Source organism: Pempheris klunzingeri, chromosome 23 (genome assembly GCF_042242105.1).
Source record: "Pempheris klunzingeri isolate RE-2024b chromosome 23, fPemKlu1.hap1, whole genome shotgun sequence".
Lineage (NCBI taxonomy): Eukaryota > Metazoa > Chordata > Actinopteri > Acropomatiformes > Pempheridae > Pempheris > Pempheris klunzingeri.
In genome coordinates, this window is record NC_092034.1 from 15815020 (window position 1) to 15842347 (window position 27328).

The 27328-nt window shown below is 41.7% G+C and overlaps 1 protein-coding gene across 2 annotated transcripts in view; it reads left to right on the forward strand.

Annotated features, from left to right (window-relative positions):
• The window catches only part of pde5ab (phosphodiesterase 5A, cGMP-specific, b), a 50577-nt gene that overhangs the window by 12571 nt on the left and 10678 nt on the right, over positions 1 to 27328 (forward strand). The window contains exons 7-16 of one of the 2 annotated variants that reach the window (XM_070854891.1): positions 86 to 223; positions 9224 to 9291; positions 14719 to 14827; positions 14906 to 14990; positions 16462 to 16637; positions 19001 to 19060; positions 21488 to 21634; positions 25250 to 25375; positions 26448 to 26542; positions 26656 to 26743. In XM_070854891.1, coding sequence (XP_070710992.1) covers positions 86 to 223; positions 9224 to 9291; positions 14719 to 14827; positions 14906 to 14990; positions 16462 to 16637; positions 19001 to 19060; positions 21488 to 21634; positions 25250 to 25375; positions 26448 to 26542; positions 26656 to 26743 — 1092 coding nt within the window. The remainder of the gene's footprint in view (positions 1 to 85; positions 224 to 9223; positions 9292 to 14718; positions 14828 to 14905; positions 14991 to 16461; positions 16638 to 19000; positions 19061 to 21487; positions 21635 to 25249; positions 25376 to 26447; positions 26543 to 26655; positions 26744 to 27328) is intronic. The other variant, XM_070854892.1, reaches the window with a different exon arrangement.

Here is a 27328-nt window from a genome sequence, read left to right on the forward strand (position 1 = left end):
TGACGCAAACGTCTGAACATGATATATTCCTCTGTGCGTGAATCTGTGTGTGTGTGTGTGTGTGTGTGTGTGTGTGTGGGTGCAGGTGCTGCTGGACCTGGCCAGTCTGATCTTTGAGGAACAGCAGTGTCTGGAGGTTTTACTGAGGAAGATCGCAGGAACTATCCTGTCCTTTATGCAGGCCCAGGCTTGTACCGTCTTCATCGCTGATGAGGACTCCATGGTCAGCACACACACACACACACACACACACACACACAAATACACATGCTGAAGTTCTTGAAATGTTAAAAAACAGAAGATATGCATCATTCCATCAAAACTGGAAACACATGATACTGAAAGAGAGGAATTTTGGCCAGTAAATGTGATAAACGAGGGGTTGTGGTTCACCGTCGGCCCAGTGCAGGTAGATCGCTCATCTTTCTGTATCAGCAAGCTACTCAGAATGTGATCCATGCAAACTCTACACAGAAAGGTTCATGGTTCAAACCTGCCGGCCAGCAGATCCGAACCCAGAACCGTCTTGCTGTGAGGCAGCAGTGCACCACCGTGCAGCCCCTAGAATGTGATCTGAAACATAGATTTCATGAAGTAAAAGGCTTGTGGCTCAAGATTAGAACTTTTATTCTAATTTGATTCCATTTGATGGCTGTATTTTCAACATATAACAGATTCTACAAGATCTACTGGACAGATCTCTTGGTCAAAGCGCTTAACAAGTGAAATCCTTGACATACATCACAGTGTTACACAAGGGATTACAAGTGAGGTGACATTGCTGTAATGGCGGTAATTAACTAACTTAATTGATTAATTAATTACCTTGGTTACTAATTAGTATCATCGTGTACTTACTGACTGCGTACTTGTAATTAGATCTTTTCCAAAAACATCTGAAGACATTACCGTTTAACTGTTTTCATATTGTGATCGATGAAACAGTTTTTAACAGTGTCTTAACTTTGCTCAGTTTGGAGGGTGCGACAGGTTAAAAGTCAGAATGAAAGACGAACAACAACAAAAGATTAAAGAGCTCTATCTGTTGCACCTACACATTGTCGAAGAAGACACACCACACTAAGTATTCTTCTGTATTCTGTGGCCAAAGGAATTTGTTCTAATTTCATTTGTCAAACCTGAACATCCAAGGGACATGTGTTTTCACGCTTTTTCCTCCTTTAGCAACAGACAAATGACACATTTAGGAAAGTCCATGTATTTAATGGCGAATAGAGAAAACATGAGCTGATGATGTAGCCTGTCTGTATGATAAGCCGTCAATAACGAGCGATGCAGTAGCACAAGGACAAAGCGTGAGGGGTGAACATCTCCCTGAGTCGCTGTGTGCATACATTATGTTACACAGAGCCAAAAAGAGAATAAGCTGTCAAGACAGAAATGAAAAAAGTGACAAATGCATCGAGCAGGAGAGGGAAGGAAAGTGAAAGGAGTGAGTGATAATGATGTGTAGGAGCTGAAGTTGAGTGACAGCGGATTGAGGTAAACAAAAGCTCGGGCTTTACTGCCGAGCAACAAACGCAGTGTGTGTTTCTCCTCCAGTTCGCTTGCTATCTCGTTTCATGAAGCTGTGGGAGTTGACATATCATCAAACATCAACATGGCGGCGGAGGAACTTTGTGTGAGCGCGTCAGTGACTCTAGAGGAGTTTAAGCTGGTGATTTACAGTTGGTGAAGCTTTAGTTTGTTGTTAATGAATTACAGTTATGATGGAGTGTCTGTGTACCATCTGTACTGCCTGTTACCGGCTGGTTTTATCAGGCAGCAGCCGCTCCAATCAGGTGTGGAAAAAGATATATTGAGGATTTACTGCTTTTTAAAAAAAAAATCTCACCTGCTTCAGTTGCAGTAGTTTATCACAACACTTGTGCACATGTGGACTGTTAATCTGCAGTCAGTGTTTTCCCAGTCTATTCCCCTCTTAGATGCGATCACTAGATTCACTGAAAAGATCCCTTTTTCTGCACATTGTAACAACTCGACTTTCGAAAAATATTGAATTTTTAAATATTGTGCAAAATCAAAAGTTCAGACATATCTAATTAGATTTCTATCAGCCTCACATGTACTGTTGGAAGTCCACTTTCCGCTGTGAAGATCGTTTAGGGAGAACAACCTGGCAACCAAAATAATATCGCCTTTAAAAAGCTTAGTTTCAATGTAATGGGCCAAAATTGCACATGAAAATGGCTAAAAAAACAAATATATCATGTTTTCTTAGCTTGTTCTATGCTTTCTAGTAAAGCATTTGGCCTGAAACAGTTAGCTTATGTCAAATTATGCAACTGCTCAGAGTGCTTAATATCAAACGGGCACAACAATGGGATAGTTGAAGTGAAATAAAATGCGGTTATCAGGAGGAAATGAAGGGCAGCTTTCAGCAGCGTAATGAGTTCTGTCAGTGGAAAGGCTGAGTTTCTGTTCTGCAGATCAAGAAGTTTTATATCCAGAGCAGACAGAACAGTAGCTGGCCATGTTTTAATGTAAATACAGTTTACACACACACACACACACACACACACACTGTGTCCTCTGTGGGCATTAACATTTGTTTTGGCTTGTCCTCCTCAGGGACGTCCAGTGCCTGAGAAACACTGACACACTTCTTACTCGCACACAGAAAACAAGCACACGGGAAAAGGAAGCTAATTAAATGTCACTCACAGAGGGAGATTGATAGAAGAGCTTGGTTACAGCGTTTCCACGACTGGATTCTGAAAATCCACTCCTGGCTGCACAAAAACTCCAATCTGCAATTTGTATTTAACCATAATTTTGATCCAAACATTAGGGGGTGGCTCCTGTCTTAATACATAGAATATACACAGAAAACAAATACCATGTTTTTATTGTTTTCAAAATCAGAATAGTGGCTTTGAGTGGGCTGGGATGTGTCTCACTGAATAGATGGTGATTTTAGGTCATGACTGCAGGCTCTTTCAACATCTGATGACTGTAAGCAGCAAATTATGACAACTGAACCGTTTCCAATGTTGGTTCAGTTGTTGGTGGAGTCGGATTAGTGCCCTCGCTCGCTGAAGAAGTCCTAGAGATGCGGTCAAAAGCTCTGGGAAAAAAATCTTAATTCAAGTTCACCTCTCCCAAACTCCACAGTTAATTCGCACAGTTTTCTTGTTTTTTCCTCGCTGATAAAGACTGTTAGAAGAGGTTTAAAGCTCAGAAACTGGGAGGAAGGGATTATTGGAGCATTCTTAGGGTTTTCACACTTGTTTTAACTTCAGAATTATGACGTTTTAATGTATTTTTAACGTAAAATGAAGATTTAAAAAATCTGCTTTTCCTCAACCAAAGGGAAGTGCCACTTTACAATCAAAGTCACAAAAGAGAAAACCTCCCCCGTCTCTCTCTCTCTCTCTCTCTCCGTGTGCTTGCTGTATTTACGGAGTAAGTGGAGTGGGAGTGTGCGGCGGTCAAGATGACGACAGCAAGTTAAGAGCTCTGCCATAGCTTTGGACCACAAACAGCAGTGCTTTGGAAGGAAGGTGGTGATTCAGGGTAATTTCGTGAGGAGAAAATGACAGAGCTAATATATGTGGGATGAGACCGTCCACCCAGTAAATGGTGGACTCTGTGCTTAGGGCAGAGCCAGGTAATCAAAGAACCCTCTGATTTTGTAGTAGAGAAAGAATCTCTTGGGGTTTAGCTGCTTTGGCTAAAGGTAGTGCTTGATACCAAAGAACAACCCTTTTCACTTCTCTCAAACCTTTCTTGGTCACGCTGCCATTGGTGGGTCCTTGGGACAAACACTCATCCAATTGAATTTCAATCGGTGATCATTATCTTATGCTTTGTGATGTGTGAGTCAGAAATTGTTGACCTTTATATCAGGAAAATTAACTGTACAAAGCCAGTTTAGCTGCTCTGGACAGCTGGTTAATTGAGTAAAAAAAAAAAAAACCCCGCAGAGGTTTCATCATGTCACTCACAGCCATAGGTGTATGATTATCTAAGCAGGTGGCTTTTACAGGCAGCTTAGTTATTTGTTGGTTTAATGAAATGATCAAAGCCTGTTATACTCAAATGGTGACGGGGAACTCCAATGGGCGTCTTTTTTTTTTTGCATTCGTATATTATCCTGATTTAGCCTGATATCCAGATTTGTATGGAACCAATTTAAAAGTGAAATTCATCAGTGAAATATAATCTAATCTAAAACAGAAGGAGTCTCTGTCTATATATCTATACGTCTCTGCGTATTTGTCTCTCTGTCCTTTGATTTTCGTCACAACCGTTCATCCAATCGACTCCACACTTGGCAGGTGTTTGCGTTACTACAACCAGAAGTACACACTGCGCGGTGTATTTAGAGGGGACCCCTATTAACTGCAACATCACCGAACAGCATGCTGGGTACCACTCGCTGTCGTCTGCTCACTAGAGTACGCTCAAGAACGGACGAAGAAAGAGAGACGGGAGACGTTACATTGTAGCACACGCAAACATTTCAAGCTTCAGTAATGTAACTCTCTATCATTTAGTGCTGTCTGTGAAATAGTAATATCGCAAATAAATTGTCATTGATGCAGAAAACTGGTTGCTGCTGCATGTGGTGAGAACACGCATGAAGTTCCCTACAAAAGCAACAGGAAAGGCACGTTTTAAGGACCTCGATGGGTTCAGTATTCCAAAGTCTTATTATATTATTATTATTCAAAGTCATTTTCAAAGTCTAATTGTTTTAGAATATGAATTATGTCATAATGAAGTGAAAGAATCAGACAGAAAGTCAAATAACCACTTCTCTACTCAAAGAACCTTCGAAGAACCTTCGAAGAACCTTTGTGAACTGCTTACTTCAGGCCTGACGTGTGTGTACATGTTCGTCTGCACACAGCACATGCTTCAACCTAGCAACAAGCTCTTCTTAATGATGGATTGACTAACACTTCAGTACATTTCTTGCCCACAACAATGAGCCTTTCAACAAGAAATGATGCATCTGACAGGTCTGGTATTTGGACTGTCAACATATTGTAAATACTTTTAGAGAATGGTGCGTTATTATAAGCACCGATGCCACAAAATGTCAACTTCAATGCACGTTTATTGCCCATCTTTTACTCAGAACGGTCCAAACATGCAGGTTCTTTTATTTCTCTGCCGTGAGTGATATTTTCCAATTTACAAGATTGAGTTGCAAGTTTACCTACACTTACCTACATCACTGCAGTTGGCTCACAGCGCTGATCTGAGTCATTTCCGACCTCACCACCGACCCCAACAATGAGATCTCAGCTTCCTAATTCATTCCTCTGGGCTGATGGCTGACTGTACTTAGCGTCAAGTTATTCTAAATATTGGCTTCACAACGTATCAACGCATCAGCTACATCGGAAATTCACCGTTCAGTATTCAGCACAGTGTTTAGGTCTGTGTTGACTTGAAGGGGAATTCAATGCTGTTGGAGTGGTTTGTATTAGGTTACAAAGCATTGGTGTTTAGCTTTGCCTGGTATTTATTATAACCAGGTTAGACCCATTGAGATGATGGCTCTTATTTTAAACACTGGCCCGACTATGAAAACAGCTTTCAGAAAAGTTCCAGAACAGCTTTTATTAACTTTAACTTAACCCCTACATCATACTGCTTTCACTCGTATCCAGACCTGCAGAGAGCTTTTGTTTAATGCGCCCAGGTTTTGAGGTATCTGTCTCTGAGTTTTCTGCCTCCGTCCCATGGTCCCCAGAGGGTGAATCATACAGAATTTGGTAAATTGCTGACAATTCCTCCAGTGCCATCATGAGTTTGGCATCTGAGATTGTAAATTAAGTATTGTCATGTCTTGTAAATGATGTCAAGGTGATTTATTTAGTTAGTCTTGTCTCGTGTCTATGTTGTCTTGTGACTTCCTGTTTTACTCTGTAGTTTGTTTCCCTCTCATGCGTTGGCTTCACTTCCTGCCTTCACTTCGTTAAGTTAAGTTAAATTAAGTTAAGTTAAGTTCCTGTGCTTTTCCTTTGTTCCATGTGCTTTTTAGATTCTTGTGTTTTAGTTAAATATTCCTCTTTAAGAGATTTTTTTGTAATTCGTGTTGTCTCCTCGCAAGAGAGTTTTTGTCCAATTAAGTGTTTGGATTCATGCCTCAGAGTCCGGTTGGGACAAATATATCGTCACCTAATGCATGATTGCCATGAAATTCAGTACAGACTCTCATGTTTCCTTCGGGATTAATTCAAATAACTCTTGTGATCCACTGACTTCACCTGGCATCATCACTGGCACAGCATTTCCAAAGTGTCCAACGCTTTGGTGTATGATCAAACACTCAAACTACTGAGATCTCCTTCATCAAATGAGTAACTTAAGCGGGTAAGCATTATACCTGCTGAGCATCAGTATGCTGTCATTAGTATTTAGGTACAGCCTCACATAACACAGACAGCAAACACAGACATCTCAAAACCTGGACAAATAAAACCAAAGCTATCTGCATGACTATACCACTAGAGGAAAATGTTTGTTTCAACCCACTTTATTATACTGTGTGTGTGTGTGTGTGTGTGTGTGTGCGTGCGTGCATGTGTGTGTGTGTGTGTGTCCCTCTCATGACCTCAGAGTTGCCAGACCAGCTGTCTCCCTCCCTCTTTGTCTCTCTTTTCTCCATTTCCTTACTAAACATTTACTCTGAGATTAAGGACTTTTACTGGCCTTATCTGGCGAACGGCACTCTGTATACAGGTGTCAACGTTAAACGTCTGTAGTTTCTCAAGCGGGACCCACAGGTTTGTGCATTTGAACTTAACCGTTCCTCTAGGAAAGGAGCTTTCCTGTAGGAAGTCTAGTAAATGACAGTGCTGGTCTTTACCACTCGACTGTACCAACAATAACACAGGGTTTTTTCAAGATCTTGGCCTGTGTTGGCTCAGTTCATTTTACTGCAGTACATGGCATCTGTTTAGAGACGTTGATGTGTGTGAGCTTGCATGTGTGTATGGGCTACTTGTCTACAATGTGAGTAATATAGACAGTATACTGTGTGTATGTGATATACATACATGTACACTGTACATGTATGAGCATAGCTGTACATGACATCATTTGGTTGTGTTTTGCTTGTATGCAAATGTGCGAACAATAATGTACCATGTCAGAGTTTGCTGGCGTTTGGATGGTGTACTGTACATGCACGAGTGCGTGTGTGCTGTTGGGTTTGCTTGTGTGAATGTTATGTGATGGGGTTTGACATCTGGCTCACCACTGGGAGTGTTTAGTTCTTCTGAGTTGTTTAACTCTCCCTGGTAGAAATAATTCAGGAAATGGCTACAGGTGTCCTATGTTTGAGTGTGTGTACATGCTGTACCGACCTCTAACGTCGCTAAACCACCTGCTGTTTTCTATTTTCAGTCTTCACGTGTTTCCAAACCCCACTCGGTCTGTCTTCCTTTCCTGTCAAACAATAGACATTTTTTTCATTGCCTTCCGAATTCACCCATATGATGACCCATTTTTTGTATTGAGGTTAATATTTCTTTAAGTTTAGTTAACTGGAAGTACTTGGTCATGATTAAAGCTAGAGTAAGGGGGGGTTAGGGGCTGTAGTTAGGCATAGTGGTGCTTTTACCTAAATGCTGATATCAGCATGGCAACATGCTCACAATGAAAACATTCAGATGTTTTAAATAAAAATAAAAAATGGCAGAAATATCCACTCTTCTTGTACTTTATGATGAGAGGCATTCACTGTGGAAGAACAGTAACACATCAATAGGACCTTGGTGAGGGCCACTAGCTAACTAACGTGTTGGTCTCATGATGAAGTTTGAACATTACCTTGTTAGAAACGTAACATTTGTTAAATTTAATGGGACTGATTCTACTGCAATTCATAAAAAATCATAAAAATAAAGTATTGGACAAATTAAAATTTTGAGCTTATCATAAAGCAGGGTTATCATAACTCACACACAAATGCCACCCATATCAGGGGACCACCAGAATGTGACTCATGAATGTCCGTACCAAATTTCTTCCAATTGATCTACAAGATGATATGTCACTGGAGGAGTAAAGACTTTGACCTGCTGGTAATGCAACATGAAAAGTCAGGGAATCGCAAAAGTCCCCCCCTGGGAACTGTGGTACTGCCTGTACCACAGTTCACTTAAAAGTTTCGGAGATATTTAGAAATAGTTGGACTGACCAACCAACCCACCAACACTGGTCTACAGTAATTCATGGTGTAGCAATGCTACTTCTACCTTAGTGAGGACCACACTACTGCAAGAGGTCACTTAGAACAATCAGTGCCAGTTTGCCAGTCAGATTTCTTTCTTTTTGTTTTTTAAATCTCGTAGTGTGTTGTATATCTTACAGATAGAGAAATGGCTGATGTATCTGCCAATCACGTTGATAGCTGCATGTGACACCCCTCACGAACATGACCAACGAGCCATTCCTTTGTCCTTGACATGTGAAACCTTGAGTGATGTTTCAGAAGAATATGAGAAGACGAGGCAGATTTATTTCAGTATTCCTACACAGGAAAAAAAAAATCCATTATCCCATGTCATCCTGTTATAAACCTTCCCGCTTGCCAGAGACCCCAATAAATGTCATAACATTGCCAGGTCCTTTTTCTGTTTAAAACAGCTTTATTGCCTCCACCTAGATGGATCAGGGTGAACTTATGCCACAGAGTAAAGGTGTGTGTATGTGCATGCGGGGGTAGGGGGCAAATCTTTCCAAAACGAAGAAGCTTCGTCCATCTTTAACATCCTGTCCCCACCTCTTAAAAATGGAAAAAGGATCCTTTGCAAGGGGTTGGGAGTGCAGGTTGAGAGAAAACAAGTCCCTATAAGGGGGGGAAAGGCGAAAAGGAGCACTGGAATGTCGAAATAAACTCTCCTTCTGGCAAGGCTTGATGGGTAATAGATCAACGTTCCTTTTTTTCATGCTTGGAGACGTGTTGTAGGCAGTACGGTACCACTGCTTAACTTACGATATTTGGATGTTGGGTGTAGCTGTAATGGCTTAATTGGAGGGAATGAGGAAGTTGATATGGCTTAAACATATACAAGGTGGACCTGCAGCAAACCACAGAAGAGCTTTTTTAACGTTAGAATCTAGACCAAACCAAGACCCTGTATGTATTCATATGTTGTCACCTCATCCTAATGCTGAGCACACATCACCCAGTCTGCAATATCTCAGACAAATAAACCTATTTCTATTCTCTTTGCAGAACTCATTCTCCAGTGTCTTTCACATGGAATACGAGGAGCTGGGTGAAGTCTTAGACGCCCCCAAAAGGTAAGGCGATTACCCTCAAATGAAACCTGTTATTACATTAAAGGTCCTGCAAATGGGCCTTGAGGCATAATCCGGTTGTTTCCACAAGTTATTAGGACTAATGTTTCCTTCAGTTTGCAAACTACCCTTTTCCTCAGAGGCAGATGACGTTTGCACTTGCACAAGAAATCATTGTTATCATATACGATAACAGAAGGAGAAGCAGGAAAAGAGGACTGTCAATGTTTGGCACAAGCGGTAGTGTTATAGTGCCCATTCAGTCACTTTGAATTGCAAGAGAAAAGACAAGGCAGCTAAGTCCAGTACTCATATGTTTGCAGAGCTGATTTGCAGCCTTGTGGGATCTTTTTGAGGTAATGCGCCTGCTTCACCTGCCAAATTCCTCGACATTTGATCGCTGGCTTTCAGCTCAAAGCTCACATTCTCATTAGCCAAGCTCTTTTGGCTCAACACGCAGTCTTTGGGGTCTATTTGACAGCTCCTCAATCACAACCATGTTTATCACAATGAAGTGGACCCTTTCACTGAGGCGGTCTGAGATCCAAGAGGGCCTAGCAATCGTCCGTCACGCACAGACACAGTTGTTTTGAGGTCAACACGTGTTCTTATTGCATGTGACAGTTATATTAGTTGCACATGTGGAGCAGCAGTTCTACTGCAGTGGATGGAACTTAGAAAATGTGCTTTCATGTTCCCTGTATGTATGTGTGTAATGTACACACATGTCGTCTAATCTGACAGTCCTGCAATAAGTCTTACTTTCATCAAGGTTATCATTTTTGATTCAGTTTGATGTTGAACTGTGTTATAGAGAGAGGTGTTTCTGTTATTTAGCTTACCCTCATTGATATAAATGGGTTGTATGTATATAATTGTCATTTAATATAATGGTCATCCATCATTTGGCTCCATCCATTTGGTTCCATCCCCGGCTCCTCTAAGTCTGCATGTCGAAGTGTCCTTGGGCAAGACACTGAACCCCAGCGAGCTCCTGAAGCTTACCTTCATTGTGTGAATGTGTATAAAGGAATAGTCTCCCACAACTTAGATTCCTCCTCTATGAATGTTGTGTGACTGAGTGAATGTGGATGTGATGTAAAATGCTTTGAGTAGTTGAGTTGACAAGAGAGGCACTATATAAATATAGACCATTTCCTATTTATCTGAAATCATCTTACAAAGCCAGTTAAGTTGTCATGTAAAGAATCGGTGAGCAGGATTTGTTCTCTTTGAGGTTTTCCTTTTCTGTCCTTTATACAACAGTGCAACCCCATTACTTCCTCTAAAGGAGACACTGCCTGAAAATGTCCCTGAAAATGTTTTATTTCATTTGAATGACTTTTTAGACTTTTTAGTCATGATCACGTTTTAATTGTAAGAAAGGATTTGTACCTAAAAACAAACATAAGAACAATAACATACATGTAATAACAATTTCAAACTGAGTAGCGTTCACGTTTTTTACTTTGCCTAAGTGTCTTAGCTGTGTGACGAACAGAACCGAACTCAGTATCTTCTATTTTCAAGGACAAGAATCAACTTTCCTGCAAAGTTCAAATTAGTTTTACAGGAACACAGTTCTGTAGGACACAGGGATGGCTGTCTGTCTTCACCAAACTGCATGTGTTGTGAGAAGGGAAAAAAAAGTAACTGCATTTCATAAATAGCACAATTACCACTTGTCACGCCCCACCCTTCGTTGGCCCCCCGGGGCAGCGTGGGGAGCTGCACTAGGGAGCACATGCAGCCGTAACACCGCTCCTTTTTCCTGTTTCTCCCCTAGAAATGATGACGGCTCAAACTAAATCATGTGTAAATGGGGAAAAAGGAAAAAGATTTTGTAAAGAGAGGGAGTCAAAAAATAGAAGAGGAGTGAAAATAGAGAACCAAATGATTGAAAAATGCACAAGCAGGATGAGTAGAGGGTCCGGATGAGAAGGGAAGGACTGGGGGAGGCTCCTACAGCTGCAGGCCTCCCAGACAATAACTTGTGCTCCAGCCCAGGAGGAGTGAATAAGCGCTAATCTGATTTAAGATGCAATGAGATAGAAATCCCTCACCCCTCCTCCCCTGCCCCCCTCGTCTCCAGGGTGGCCTGGCCTCCCCAGTTGCTACGCAGCATCTAAAACTCAATCTTAATCTCAGCCTAAGCAACAGAGCTAGGCTGTGTGTGTGTGCATCTGCTTCATTTGTTTGCTGTATACTGTATATGTGTTTTTACCACCCTACTGATAGAAGGGGCCTGTACTGGTCTCTCATCAGGTACTGACTAGCAACATGATTACATAGTTCTGGTAGAACTGATTGATGATACACCAGGTGTCTGAGCACCCTTCAACCAGATCTGACCAAGACTGAATAAGACGCTTGTCTTCTAAATGATATTTGACAGAAATAAATTCTCAAAAGTCAAATACTGGGACAAGATTTCGTTTTTTTAGTGCTGGTCTTCATAAAACCGATGTTGGTCAAAGCCAAAACTACATGTCAGACCACGAGCGCAAATTCCCACTTTACAGCTATGATTTCAATCCACTAAATTTTACTGCAACAAAACTAAAATACAAGGCAACAACTTTATTCTAGCAAAAATCTTCTAAAGTAATGTAGCATTTTGGTCTCGCTACCATGCTTCTTGGGTTTAAATAGCTTGCTAATGGGACTGTCACATTGAAAATTGCTACGGTACATCGGCTACTCCCCAACACTGCCATAAATACTTTATATATATATATACGTCTCTTTATTTATCTGCAACTGAAAGTAGTCAACAACAAATGCACAATTTTCCCCAGTCAATGTGAACTGACCAGCCGTTTTGGGAAATTGCTGATAATTTATGTTTATTCAAGACTTTTTTGGAATTTGGTATTTTGATGGGGTTTGTTGACAATAATGAAATATGATGAATATGGAATAATGCCAGGCTTAATCTTTAAATACAGTACGATAGGGCTGATACATACATACACATCTTTGTGTGATACCTTCTGCTGAGGAAAGGATCACCAGCAATGCTTTCTATCAGGTTCCATGGGTTCCGTTTTCACACCAACACCTGATCCCGGCTGAGATAAAGCAACGAGACATAAAATCAATAAAACTTGGGAGACAGCACAGTTTTGGTGAAGCAGATGGACATGTCAGATCTCATGAGTCTCCTGTTTTGACATGGATTGAACACGTTTTTCCAGCGTCTGAACTGACATTAAACCCACTGATGGATCTTTTCTAAATTAAAGCTGATTATATCTGTGTGTCCGAACAGATCTCAGCATGTAAGTGACCAAGCAAAATAAAGAAGGGGAAGACAGGCGGTTGCGACGGTCCCAGCACTGTCGGGGTTGACACAAGCCAGATGTCTTATCTTGTCTCGCCCTCCATAATGTCTCGTGTTTTTTACAGCCTGCGCTCATGGCTGCTTCTCCCCCTGTTTGGATGTAATAACTGTCTTTAAATACTGCTGTGTCTCTGTGCTGGATTTCCTCTGGGAGGGCTGCGATATGGCAAACGGGCCAGCTCCAACTGGGCCAATGCGGGAGGGGAGGGGCCCTGCAGGATGTTAGCTTTGACCGGCTGGAACCACAGGAGGCTTTTTATAGAGACATTAACCCTGGGTTGGGGCGTCCAAAACGACAAGGCGTCTGGTTTGCCGAAGCAGGAAGTTCAGTCGAGCTGAACCGAGGCAGATCTGGCTCGCGAGAGCGGCGGGAGGGGCGTTTCAAGTTGACAAAGTGGGGCAATTAACTTTTTTCTGGATCTGGAGTTTAATTGTGAATGTGAATTGAAAGCCAACACAGTGCTGTCATGGTTTTTAGTGATGCCGGTAGCTATTCTGTGGCCTCATTTAAGTCAATCACAGAGACGGGGAAAGGAAATGTGGATTTGTTTGGGTAATTACAAATGCATGTGCTGCAATCTGAAGTGTGTGTGTGTGTGTGTGTGTGTGTGTGTGTGTGTGTGTGTGTGTATGTGTGTGTCGAGGCCAGTCTGGACAGAGCAAATATAATTATCTATCTATCTATCTATCTATCTATCTATCTATCTATCTATCTATCTATCTATCTATCTATCTATCTATCTATCTATCTATCTATCTTAAATGTAGAAAAAATAAGTGTTTGTTCAAATGTGATGTGGTAAAAAGTACAATACTCTCTATATATTTCTACTTCATTAGAAATATATAGTATATAGTATAAAATGAAAATACTCAAATACTCCCCACTGCTTTTTGTCTCCCCCCTTCCTCCACACTAACACACTCTCCCACAAACACACACATTTTCTATTTGTCGTTCTGTCTGTCATCCACTGACACACTCTTTATTCCCTCCTTCTCGCTCACACACTCTCACATACCGTCCTGCCCGAGCACTACAGCCAAAATCCACTGGCTTTTGCCTTAACCTCATGTTATGTTTACATATCCATTTTCCATCATTTATCATGCAGTATTATAGCAGACTCCGTGGTCAGACTCGGAGCGACTAAAAATAATAAACACGCTTATTAAGCGCTGACAGATGTGAGTGACGGCTTCAGCCCTCAGACCTGAGCCAGGCTGCGGGTGGACTCAGGTGCAGCTTCCCGGCTGCAGTTCACTCATTAACCAGCAGTTTTCTGTTAGGCTGGAGTTTAAGGAAGCAGGTTATAGTTATAATGGTTGCTAGATTTAATCCAAGAAGCAGCTGAGCAAAGCTGTGTGAAGAAATGCTTCAAATATGTCTCTATGAAAGTTACTTAAGAAAAATGATGATGATAATTCCATTCATATTCAGCTCATTCTATTTTCAGTTTAAAACACCTGGTGTGTGGTTGTGTCCTCTATGTATCTCTTCTGTTTCACTCCAACAATATAACTTATTGAACTTGTTATATAAGCAATGGATAGAATTACTACTAAGAAATAAGTACATAAAAATAGAATAAAAGATTTAATGAAAAGGCCAAGAAACAGAAGTAGTAAAAATGGTTGTATAGAGATAAAAATGTACTAAACTAACAGAAACTAAATGTAACAAGATAGGCAGTCTTGGTGTGAAGCGGCTAAAAGCAGTTTTGTGGGCTACTTGAGGAACACTGAAATGTCAGAACGTGCTGTAATATTTCAACTTTTGTAAGTTTTACCTTAAAATCAATTCTAAAACAGATTTGGAGCGAGTGCTCTGTCCTCCTAGTCTTCGTTAATAGTCTGGCAGCAGAGGTTTGAACTGCCTGATGTCTCCTATCAACTCTTTTAGAAGGCCAGTGGAGAGGGATTCACTATAGTCCAGTAATGGAAGCATGAATCAGTTTCTCATCATACTTACTTGACCACTTGTCCAAAATGATGCCAATGCTTTTAGCTTTTGATTCGGACTGTTGAGCCAAGGCTCCGGAGCCCATTGTGTGATGAAGCTGTTGTCTTTCTGTGTGTCTCCTCAGGGACTGTGACGTCAGTCAGATTAACTACATGTACGCCCAGTATGTTAAAAACACCATGCAGCCACTCAACATCGGAGACGTCACCAAGGACCAGCGCTTCCCCTGGACAGTCAGTGCACGTTTGCTTCTCTTTTTCCTCTCTACTTTCTCTATACTGTGTAATGATATCCCTCCTGTCCTCTGACAGAGTGAAAACCCAGATCATACCAGCAACCAGATAAAGAGTTTGCTCTGCACTCCCATCAGGAATGGCAAGAAGGACAAAGTCATAGGTAGGATCTCTCTGCCCCCCCACCCCCCCCGTCTCTCTCTGTCTCCAGTGAAACACCCTTTTAAGTGCTCCGTCTGGGGTTAAACCACCTCAGATGCACATTGGGTGTGGATCACGAGTACAGACAGACAAGAGGTCTTCTACTACTGATGAAATGTTCTTTTTAAAATGTATTTTTCTTCTTGTGTTTGTCTCTTCATCACTTTAACAGTGGTAACAGTGGTCTCTGTGGTTTTCTAGTTACTTTTTGGAGACAGTGATCTGACATTAGCAGCAGGGCTCGGAGCCTTTAACAGTCAGTAACAGGCCTAAGAAGACATTGAACCTCTTAAGACCCGAGCTCTTGTTTGATATGTATTTTTTATTTCTCCTTGCTATTGATGATAAGTATAAAACCTCTTTTTCTTTTTACATGGTGTACTTTTAGAGAAACATTATGTCCACATATGTGGACAATCGGTCTTAATTTCCAGAAAACACAATAAAGTCACCTTTGTGCAAAACTCTGTATTTCCACCCTGAACATAGCAGTTTTTTTTCCTGACTGCTTCTGCATGTATTTATAACACAAACAAAACATATTTTGAACATGTTTTGAAAATCACGGTGCAAAAAACAATATGAAATATCAACAATTTTGCCCACATACATGTCCATACGGCCCCAGCTAAGCAGAATTAACTACTATGGTAATATAACCCAAAATGTGATGTCCACGCATGTGTAAGCCAGGTCTTTAGAGGTTAACCAGCATTGCATTACCACTTTTGTTATCAGCCCATGAATAGTCCTACCACTCCATCCATCACAGTGGTCATCATCAGCATAATTAGCCGATAGCAGCTCCATTAGTCGGCCGTGAGGATGACAAATGACCGTGGGTGTTCTTCAGTGATCAAACAAAGCAGGTCCTCTTGGCCTCTCCTCCAGCCTTTAAGCGTCTTGGTGATGAGCGAGATCAAAACAGCTGAGTCTATTTCAAAGAAACGTTCTGCATCCTTCTACTCGAACAGATGGATTCAAACTGGCTCAGTTTTTGCTTCATGAATGCATTATTAGCATTAGAGATGCAATATTATGCTTTGTGTCCTCATAAGGCAGGTCCAGGTGTAAGCAACAACCAATGTAAGGGCTTCTTATTAGGATAGTGCAACCATTCACTTACAGGAAAACTGCCAAGCGTAGGCACGTAGCAGTTAAGACAGCTTATCATTCAACTGTAGATGACCTTCTAGTTCTCACCTTTAACCTCTTAAAGTAGAGTTAGTGTTCCCATAAGGTGAGCCCTTGAGATCTGGAGTCTTATATATAAATGGTTGACGAGATGTAGAAGGTACGTGGTGATTTTAATAGTTCTTAATATGTTCTAGTGACGTCTGAACGAAGGAGGATGCAAAAAGTCCAACAGAGGATGGGTGTTAGTCCAGAATACAACCCATACAGTATGCCTGTCCCCGTGTGTGTCTGTGTAGGTGTGTGTCAGTTGGTGAACAAGATGGATGAAGCGTCAGGGGGTGTGAAGGCCTTCAACAGGAACGACGAGCAGTTCCTGGAGGCGTTTGCCATCTTCTGCGGCCTCGGCATCCAGAACACACAGATGTACGAGACGGTGGAGAGAGCCATGGCCAAGCAAGAGGTCACTCTGGAGGTCAGCCTGACACACACACACACACACACACACACACACACACACACACACACGCACACATTCATACTTAAATCAATCTTGAAACTTTGATTTGAGTACATCCTGTGACCAAAACTCAACTAATGAATGAAACCAAATGAATCATTCATGCTAAAAACAAGTTTGTCTACATTGTGATTAAAGTAAAAAGGTGTAAAAGGAGTGGATTGTGCAACATTTTACACAAAATGTTAACATCTCACTGAGTTAGCAGTTGAAAGCAGACGTGTATAATCTCATAGCATCCAATACAACACTCTTCTTGTTTCTTCACTTTTTATCTTTTCCTTCCTGTCTTGCACCCTCGATTCCTCCTTTCCTTTGCTCCTCTGCTCTTCACTCACCTCAATATGCCTGTTGCTCCTTCTTTGACATTTTATCGAGTAATAATGTGTGGCTTTGAGAGATCACGCGTATTTTATTCAGCAATCGTCGCAACCATTTGTTTTCTAATTATTATTATTTTATTTTACCCAGCAGGTTGTAATAAAACAGATTAAAGGCTTAGGCTGTGCTTAGGTGTGGCACTCTGCACTCTACTGAGTGCACAATTTATTTTACCATTTATTTGTTGAAGATATCATCTGTTAGACCTGTCTGTAGGCTAAGTACTTATCATGCTAGCCTATCTTTTGTGCTAGCCAGGGTAAAGCTGGCGGAAACATTCAGCTCTTTTTGTGCGTGTACTTGTAAAAAAATCTATTTCACAGGCTCTTATTACAGCTTTGTATTTCTCTGTAATGTAGCACAGTGTCCCCCATCAGCCCTGGAACCGTTTTTTGCTGCTCATATCCTCAAAAACCTGGTTTAAGATTTAGAATTAGGCACTTGGTTGTGATGTTGAAGCCTACTTACTCACCAGTTTAAACATATAGGAAGCACAGTGTGTGTAAGAGAGCATCTCTGATCGAGCTATATGTGGGTGTGTTAGTGACAGTGATGAGGCAATGCTTCTTGACACTTTCCTGCCTTCAGCCTCTTTGCACGACGGCCAGAAAAGCACAAAGTCGCTGTAACCAAGCCCACACACACACACACACACACACACACACACACACACACACACACACACACACACACACACACACAAATGACTATTACACCTTCTATTTGGTCTCATCTACTTCTCTCTCCAATTTTCAGCAGCACACACATACACACCACACACACTCGCTGTCCTCGGTGTGTCAGTGTCGTGGCGCTGTCAGCTTCAGGGTGTCAGAGGTCACGTCTCCTCTCGGCTGCAGCTGACGCCCACCTCCTCTGCCACCCAGCAGTGTCCACTTTACCCGGTTCAGCCAGGTTTCACGCCAACTGGTCTGGACTGATTTACCCCACTGCGTCTGAGTTCAGCTGCATGTTGCTGCTGTACCACCAAGAGATTGACTAATGAAAATGTTTCAAACTGAATAGCTGTTAAAGAGCGGTACAGGGTGATGAAAGTATATTAAAGCCAGTGAAGTCAACCAAGTGAGTCATTGAAGACCCCAATGATTGTGTTACCAGTCACTAGACATCAGTGTAGCTATGAAGAAACTGGGCTAGAAATATGTCTTTTTGACTAAAATGAAAAGAAAGCAGAGCTCATTGCCACTTTGGGGAGTCTTTGTTCACACACCTGTTACATGTGGAAATGTCCCGTGAAAAACACCTATTGATTCACAAATCATATAAAAACATTCCTAGCAATAATCTAATCCATCTAGGGATATCAAAGGGATAGATATGTTTTTGTGAGTAGGCTCGGTGCTAACCATCGCCACAAATTTGATTGGTAGCAAGCCGCACGCTTGTCTATATAATCACACGCTGCCGCTGCCTCCGATCCTGCTTGCACAAAAGACACAAAGCTCTCTTTGCAGATCGACAGTGAGCTCCAGAGCGTGATGGCCTCTTCGTACTTTAGATTTGACTGACATGTTCGGTTGATGAGCACCACCATGTTTCCTTTTCTTCTCTGTCAAAAGCCTGTTTTTGATTGTTTTGATGACTCGTCTTTTCCAAATGATCAGGTCCATGTGGTGTTTTTCAACAGACATTTTGACTTGTCGTAGCAGGAGATGTGTCAAAATATGTGCTCTGAGAAATTCTACTCTGCTTTAATTTAAGATTTACACATTTTGCAGATGAAAACATACTCATGTTGAGTCAAATGATCACAAACCAATGGTCACCAAAAGTCAAAAAAAGACCTAAAGAATTAGAAATGCATGTCAGAGAGCAGTTGTTTAGGCCCTCTATATGTGTGTGTTTTCGTGAGAAAACCTGATCTGACCCAAAGTCTGCATAGCTCATCTTCTCTTGTGTGTGTGTGTGTGTTCCAGGTTTTGTCATATCATGCAACCGCTGCAGAGGAAGAATTACGGGAACTCCAGGTAACCGTGGTAAATTCAAATTTCTTCATTTAATAATAATACACACTTACACGCCCACATGAACATTATTCCTGCCAAAGGATGGGTTGTTTAATAGACACACACACACACACACACACACACACACACACACACACAGGCAGATGTTGTCCTTGAAGGTCAGAGGAAGCAGAGTTTGTGGAGATGAGAAGCACTAATGTAACACAACACCACCCTGCTGAATCAACAAGACAGCGCCAGTATAGCAGTTCTGTATGGCTGCTCTCCTGGCTAACATGCACACACACACTTGTAGTAGAAATCAGTGGCCAGTATAATAATTAGAATTTAATTTAATAACTTAGAATGTGGATGCCTCATGTCAGCCAAAGTCCATTGTCAGTGTTCAGCCATGTATACACTGTTATTATTTCATGCCAAATATGGTACGTCTGAACCTTCAGGAAAATCTGTGTTATAGTTTGGACTCAGATGTCGATGTGAACAGAATTAGCAAGTAGAAAACTGGTCAGTAATGGCAGAACAAAGCATTAACATTGTGCATCTAAAGATCCAATTTGCAATATGCTGTAAAGTAAGAGTGCTTTCAAAAATATAAAATTTAAGCAGTTATTTTTTTTATCAATTTACAAAATGCAAAGTGAGCAAACAGAAGAAAAATCTAAATCAAATCATTATTTTGGTGTGACCACGCTTTACTTTCAAACAGCACCAGTTCTTCCAGGCACACTAACCCTAACCCTAACCAAGTCAGGGGGGTTGTAGGGTCATAGTCACGTGTGTGATAAACCAGTTATACCAAACAGGTGCTAATGATCATCAATTCATATCTGTGACAGTGTGACAGGAGCATAGTTTGCTGCTGTTACTTGTAGTTTAACAATCTCAGAGGCAGTTTGTATTGCAGTGGCAGAATGTAGATAAAATGACGCACGTCGCATATTTCACTGACGTATGCAAAGTTTAGTGGAGAGTCCGGTGTTGTGTTCAGAGTCCACTTGTTGTTTTTGGTTTCACTTTCGGCGCAAAAGCGAGGCGTTTCAAACACTTTAACGTGTAGTTATTTAAAAGATATACAACCGGCATGACCGCAGAATGAAACACTGAAGAGTTTGTAATATGTGTGTAACTTGGTGGCCGCGGCCCGTGGTGTTGCTGACGAGCAGACAGCCTCGTAGAGAAGTGGTTAATTGGCTATTTTAGGATTTATCCGAGCCGAGCCGCGTCTCAGTGAAAGCTTAATGATTTATTTATCATCTCAGTGTCCTTCGGTGTTGTCCTCATGACATTTCAGACCTCGTAGCAGCTTTGTTCTATGACTCCACTGAGGCTGTGTGATTGCTTTCCTTGCATACTCTCCTGTTCCGTCTGTCTCTTCTCAAAAACCGGATTGTCACACACGTACCTACAGTTCTATGAATTCAGCATAATGGCTGGATATTGTATGATGTTGTATGATGATTATACAGCATTAATAATGATGCAATGAATAGCAAAACATAGTCACAATCGTAGTCTCTTACATTGCAGCCCTATTTGGCTTATTACATTATTTACGCAATTACATTTTTTTTTTTATTGCATTTCTTTCAAATAAGGTAGACTAACCTATTAGTTTATAACCGCCTGTGTTCCTTGTCTCACTGGACCTATTTTTAGTGATTGGTACCCAACATGCACTAGACTGCAAGTGAAAATTATCATTACACTGTATTATCAAACTACAGACAGAAAATTGAGGGGAAGCCACAGACTCTCAGCAGAGCGTCTCTCATATAATTGGCACTCTTGACTTTGTACACAAATGACACAGAAACGAAAGGACTTCCCTGCAAGCAGACTGTCTTCTGATTAGGTTAATTAGCTCACTTGTAAGTGTCTAATTGGTTTTCTGACAGCACTCCGAGGCAGCTCTCTCCAAATACGTACTTATCAGTGCAGCCCAATCTTCTCGCCAGGAACAGCCTTCACAATGGAACCGCACAAAAGTCTCAAAAGGTCCTGTTATGTACTCGGCTCGTGGCGAAGTGGCTGAACTAACAGCATAACCTGATTAAGTGGCCCCCCTTGGGTGCTAGAGAGGATGTGTTGCTCTGTATCTAGGACACAGGCTTGATTTTTTTTTTGGGTACAATTTGCCCAAGAGACCGCTGCATACTGTATGTGTGATACATAGGAGGAAAAGCTTTCATAATTGTGTAGTCAAAGCTGCTACTGTCACTGCAGCGACATGTTTGTGTCACTTGCATCATGTAAAACAAATGAGAATTGAGATTATGAATGTGGAGAATGATTACCAGCAGTGACTGATCCAACAACACAAGGCAGACCATACACTTTTTTTATTCATGTGGGTTTGTCATTGAAATCACAGCCTTCTGAATTCACTAATGTTTGCCTGCTTGTGTGTGTGTGTGTGTGTGTGTGTGTTTGAAGTTAGGCACAGTACCATCAGCCCAGTCTCTGCGTCTCCTGGACTTCAGCTTCAGTGACTTTGACTTGTCAGACACTGAAACCACGCTGGCTACTATTCGCATGTTTGTTGACCTCAACTTGGTCCAGAACTTCCAGATGAAGTACACGGTAAGAACTGACCCGGGATGTTTGGAATTTAAAATGCATTTTTAGATTGCTCTGTCCATTACTGGAGTGGCTTTTATGACATTTACTCTGCATATTCTTGGTCCCCAGAGAATGATTCTAGTGATTTTGGGTTACTTCATGACTTCCAATTTCCACTTGAACACAAGAGACATTTAAATAGTAAACAAGACCACTGAAGATATACAAGATACTTAATAATTAACACATGATGAGCAGGCTCCTTAGTGAATAATTCAATATAGCATGTACCAAGACAAGAAGTATCATTCATTTGGAATCCATCCATCCAATGATAAGCATAAGTTTTCATTTCAGTCCCTCTTGCAATTTTGAGGAAAATCTTCGTCTCCCTGAGTCGCATGTGTTCGATGTGACCACTGGGGGTGCCAGATTGAACAAATGGGGGGGCCTTAAAGGCACCCTGCACAAAGCAATGTGTCAGCACAAGGCAGGGGTGAGGAAGACTGGTCACTGGCGAACATGGTGGTCAGTTATGGGTTAAAAGTATTTTCAAAAAGTGGCTTCTCAAAAGTAATGTCATGATTACATATTTTGTCTATCCATGCAACACTTTTTTAAAAATAATATTTGAAATTCAGCTGTTTCCCAGCTCGTGTCCTTCTTTTCTGGGTTCTTACAGTACAAATTCATAAGAACAGTATGATGGTAGTGTCGGTCAAAACTCCTTTTACATTTACGTAACAGATACCTGTTAAGGGAGAACTCTGGTATTGAAAGTGAAGCTATGGCTATAAATATACGCTGGAATTATTCTACACTTAGTTGCCAGTTTATTAGGCACACCTAGCTGTACTAATATAGCATGGTAATACAGTCCCCCCTTTGTGAAGGTTATAATGTCCCCATTTGTGTTGGAACTGTTGTAGAGAGGTGTTGATCCAACTGTAGGATGGTGTTGGAGGATGGAGTCTGTGCTGCTGTTGAACTGCTGTTGCATCATACAGAGAAACATTTTAGCTTGCACTCACTGATATAAATGGATTGAATGAATGAATTGAACTGAATTATAGCGATCAACTTTGTGATCCTAGAAAACTTTAAGAGTTAAGAACAAAGACAACTTTGCAACCCGCTATTCTCATTTTGTACAGCAGGTCCATGGACTGTGCACGCTCTCTAAAGAAAAATAAGAGCTTAAAGGTGCAGTGTGCACAATTCAGTGGCATCTAGTGGTGAGGCTGCAGATTTCAACCAACTTAACACCCCTCTGAGCATGTAGGAGAAGCTACGGTGGCTGACGAGGATTCACACTCACCTGCTTTTAGTTGTGGTAAATAGTGAGCTGTTTCCTCACTGATCAAAAAGCCCTTGTTTGTCCATTCTGGGATGCTGTAGAAACATCAATGGACTCCATGGAAGAACACTCTCTCTCCATGGAGATATGAAGGGCTCATAGTAATTCATTGAAAGCACAGGTGACTATACACTGCTGACAACATAATTATGAATATTATATTCCATTTCCCCCCTAAGTCCTACACCCTGCACCCTAAACTACATATAGGAATTGTATTAAAATGTTGCACACTGAAACGTGAGCACAGGTAATATTTCCAAAGACACATGCAAACAAAGTATTTATGGTTTTTCGAGACAAAGCCTGCGCTACAGCATTCACAAGGCTTCATTATCATGTTGAGTGTCGTGGGAACACAGGAACCACAAAAGTTAGAACAACAAATAACACACATTATCCTGACATGACTTTTTTTGGACTTGTTTTTCTCAGTGCATCTCAACCAGAGCAGCTTCCTGTTTTATTAATAGCAGAAAACAATCTGCTTCTCATTGTCAGCAGCATTAGACCATTAGAACGTGAGTGTGTGTGTGTGTGTGTGTGTGTGTGTGTTCGTCGGATGATGAGTGAATGCATTTACAAGTAAGTTAATATTTGTGTATTTGCCTGCATCCTTAACTCAGAGACCACACACACAGAGAGAGAGAGAGAGAGCACCATCATACATCTAAAATACTTCCTCTTCAAAAAAAAAATCCCTCACACACTCTGCCTCCATTACCACCGTGTGTCAGAGCCAGCACTCTCCCGGTCCGGCTCCCCCATCCGGGCGCCGGCACCGCCCGGTTGTTGGTGCAGTTTGGCTCCCGTCCTCAGTGCGCTCTCCACGTGAAGAGGTCCTTGTATGTTAGTGGCTGACCTCCGGAGTGCCTGCGGAGAGAGGCCTCATAAAGAGAGCCTTTGATTGGAGGAGATTAGGACTCTCCAGCAGTGCGGGCTGTCAGTGTGATGCTGACACACTGACCACCCCAGAGCATCCCAGCCTGGGGGTTAAACTGTACAACATGTTGTTTTTTAACTGCTTTTCTAACATGTTTAATGCTGCAGAATGTAATATGAGTGTAATTACTCCTGTAGAGAAAATGAGCCCATTGCTTTTCTCTTTCTACCATTGTGATTTTACACTCCACTCAGAATGTATGTTTTAGTTTTTAGGTGTCTCCTGTCTTTTGTCATGCAGCCAAAAAAAGGATGTATTCATCCATTGTCACTTCCTTCATGGAAGCCAAGTAATGTACCGCTGTGAATGCTGGGGACATCAGCAAAATGTATTTTAGCCTCCTAAAAAAAGGCCCACTTAGAACCATCAGTGTAAGCCTAAGAGTAGGCTATGTTTAGAATCCTCTCTGATAGCTCTTCTGCGCAATCTTCTAATACACCAGACTCTATTGTTGTTTTTCCCCGAGGAACACAGGAGTCGCCGACTTATCGCCCCCTTGGTCGGTTAGGCTGGGATAGTTTGAATCCTAATTAATGTATTAAAACACCAAAATCGAGCAGCTTCACAGACAGCTCCTGTGTTCTGCAAAGTAAAGATACTGTTTTTGTCAGTGGAGTCTGATGGCTTTGAAGAGAGTGATTTGGTGTAATGCCAGTAAAGGGCCGTCTGATGGAAAAGTGGAGCGGTGAACATATTGGAAACACACAGCACATCTAAACTGATAAAGATTTTTTTTTAGGTGGTTAAAATATGCTTGCAACTGCCACCTACTGTAGTTAACACACTGACGATGGATAAGTATCTCTTACAAATCCACTCCAAAAAATCGATCCTTTTAGGTTCAACACTTCCTGCACAGATGTTTCACATTAAAAGCCATCGTGCTCCTGGTACGCTTTTAGCCTAAAACATCTGCATAAATTGTTCAGTTCGTATTGACGGTGAAGTCAAAGCAACTGGAAATAAGTGAAATAAGCAGAGTGGTGAATTAGATGTGATGAATTGCTCAAAGCTGTGGAAGTGATTACATTATTGCTGTTGCAGTAGAGGTTATTCAACCCCTTCTCAATGTTTTTACCTTCAGTGACAAGCCTTTATTTGCTCATGCTAGCCATTATGTTAGATTGCCTTTATCTGAATGCAATAGACGGGCCCTGAAGGCAACACCTGCATTGTTAGCTAATCTCAAGGCTTCATCTTGTACATCAGGTGCATCGAGTTCAAGTGGAGTTACAAGGCCTTTATTATATCAGTGTATTTTGTTCCCACGTGGTGCACTTCCGCTCCAGGAAACGCAATAATGAATACATCTTTTGCTGCTCCTTCTGTCGTGCAGAGTTTATGCCAGTGGATTCTGAGTGTGAAGAAGAACTACAGGAAGAACGTGGCTTATCACAACTGGAGACACGCCTTCAACACGGCCCAGAGCATGTTCGCCCTCCTCAAGTCGGGACGCTTACAGGTCAGAGCGGCCAATCGCTGGTTAAATCCAGGCTTCCCTGAACGAAATCCATACAAGCATGCAATGGTTACATTTATTATCTACACATCTAACATGCTTTACTGCAACTCATTTCAAAGCACATCATTGATTTCCTGCCTTGCAGACAGTCAGCTTTCAGTTCATCTCATGACACTTACGACAAAAAATACATGGCAGTAAAACCATTTATCGCCTTTTTGTCAAAGTCTCCTTGATGGTGCGTTCAAGCTCACTCCGACATCTGAGAATTAATAGTCTGCTGTTGTGAAAAGCATTGAATTATTGTTGAATCCTGTTGGACAATCAAACCCTGGAGAGCACCAAGAAAAACAGAACTTGGCTGTGGTGAAGATGACTGTCAATGTATGAATTTCTTTGATTTATTTTTCTGAAATTAGTGTTCGGTGACGTTAGTGTTAAACACCAACACGCTGACGATCGTAAGACTTAGACTTTTTCTTTATTAAGCTGTTTCTCAAATTCCAAATGGCTTTTAGCACAGTTCCTAAATGCTCACATCTGCATTACCATGAAACAATAACACACCTTTAAACAAAAAATAAAAGTTAGTGCATAAAGTCATGTTTACTCAGCGTGGTGACTTTCATAGTGGAGTAAAATGAATTGGATCAAGCTACGTTCTACCGTTAATGGATGGTTTCAAAGGATCTCCTGCACCACCAAAAATAAAAGTAAACACTGGATCCTCATCCTCATTTGAAATGAAAACATTTGATTTCTGCAAAACATACTGGATACGAGCAGCTGCAGTGTGGAATGATCAGTATCTGCTTTTGGCTGTTGTGTAAAAGCTGTTGTGCCGTATGCAGAAACAGCCTTGCTGTCCACTTCAGGCTGCTTCCTGAACGCCCACGCTGCCAACGATGTGTGGAGGGTTACGGCAGCACCGTGTGTACACAGCTATTAGGCTCTTGTTTGGTTTGATTGTAGTAACAGATTGTCATCGGTGAGCCAGCTGCTGTTATGTGGATGTGGTTTGTGTTGTGTTTTTTTCTGTCCTCACGCCAACCGCCCGTCCATCTTCTGACAGAACAACCTGAGTGATCTGGAGGTGTTGGCGCTGATGATCGCAACTCTCAGCCACGACCTGGACCACAGAGGAGTCAACAACTCCTACATACAGAGGTAGAGCAGGAGAGCATGAGTGATATAAGTGTATGAATGACTGTATATGCATGTGTGGGAGCACACTGTATCCGCTTGTGTGTTTTACTTCTTATTTGTGTGTGTGTGTCCAGGAGCGACCACCCACTGGCCCAGCTCTACTGCCACTCCACCATGGAGCATCACCACTTCGACCACTGCCTCATGATCCTCAACAGCCCCGTAGGTGCACTCACTCGCACACAAGCGTAGGAAGCCTTCCAGTCATCCCATCTTCTTCCTCTCCACCTACCAGCTTCCAAAGTAGAGGAGACATTAGTCCGTTCCCACTTTGTTTAACTGGCCTTAGATTTTACTTGGTGCTCGATGATAACGGCGGCATGAACGCAGATAGATTTTGTTGCTGTCTGTGTAGATCAGTGGGCAATCTAGCGATTTTCGTTCCCATTTCAGCATGAAGTCACAGTGTAGGGGTGTATGTCGGCTAAAAGCGATCCAGAAACTCCATTCAGAAAACAGTGCCACCATTACATAGTGACAGTTATGTTTCCACTTTAAAATGTATCCAGTGTCACATCCAGCAGACTTGGAGCAATATTAGCATTCATTATTGTGTCCGCCTGATTAATATTCACTCTCCTTCGGCTCTGTTTTGGTCTCCTGAGAAAGGTTTCAGGCTCCCGAGCTGCTAAATGCTCCCCTTTGTTCAGCAGATAGTTGCTAACTTAAGCAAAGTACCTGAAACTTTTGGTCCAAGGAACTCTAGCATTGTTTGTCTGCGTTTCCGCTGCAGTCCCACAAAGACGG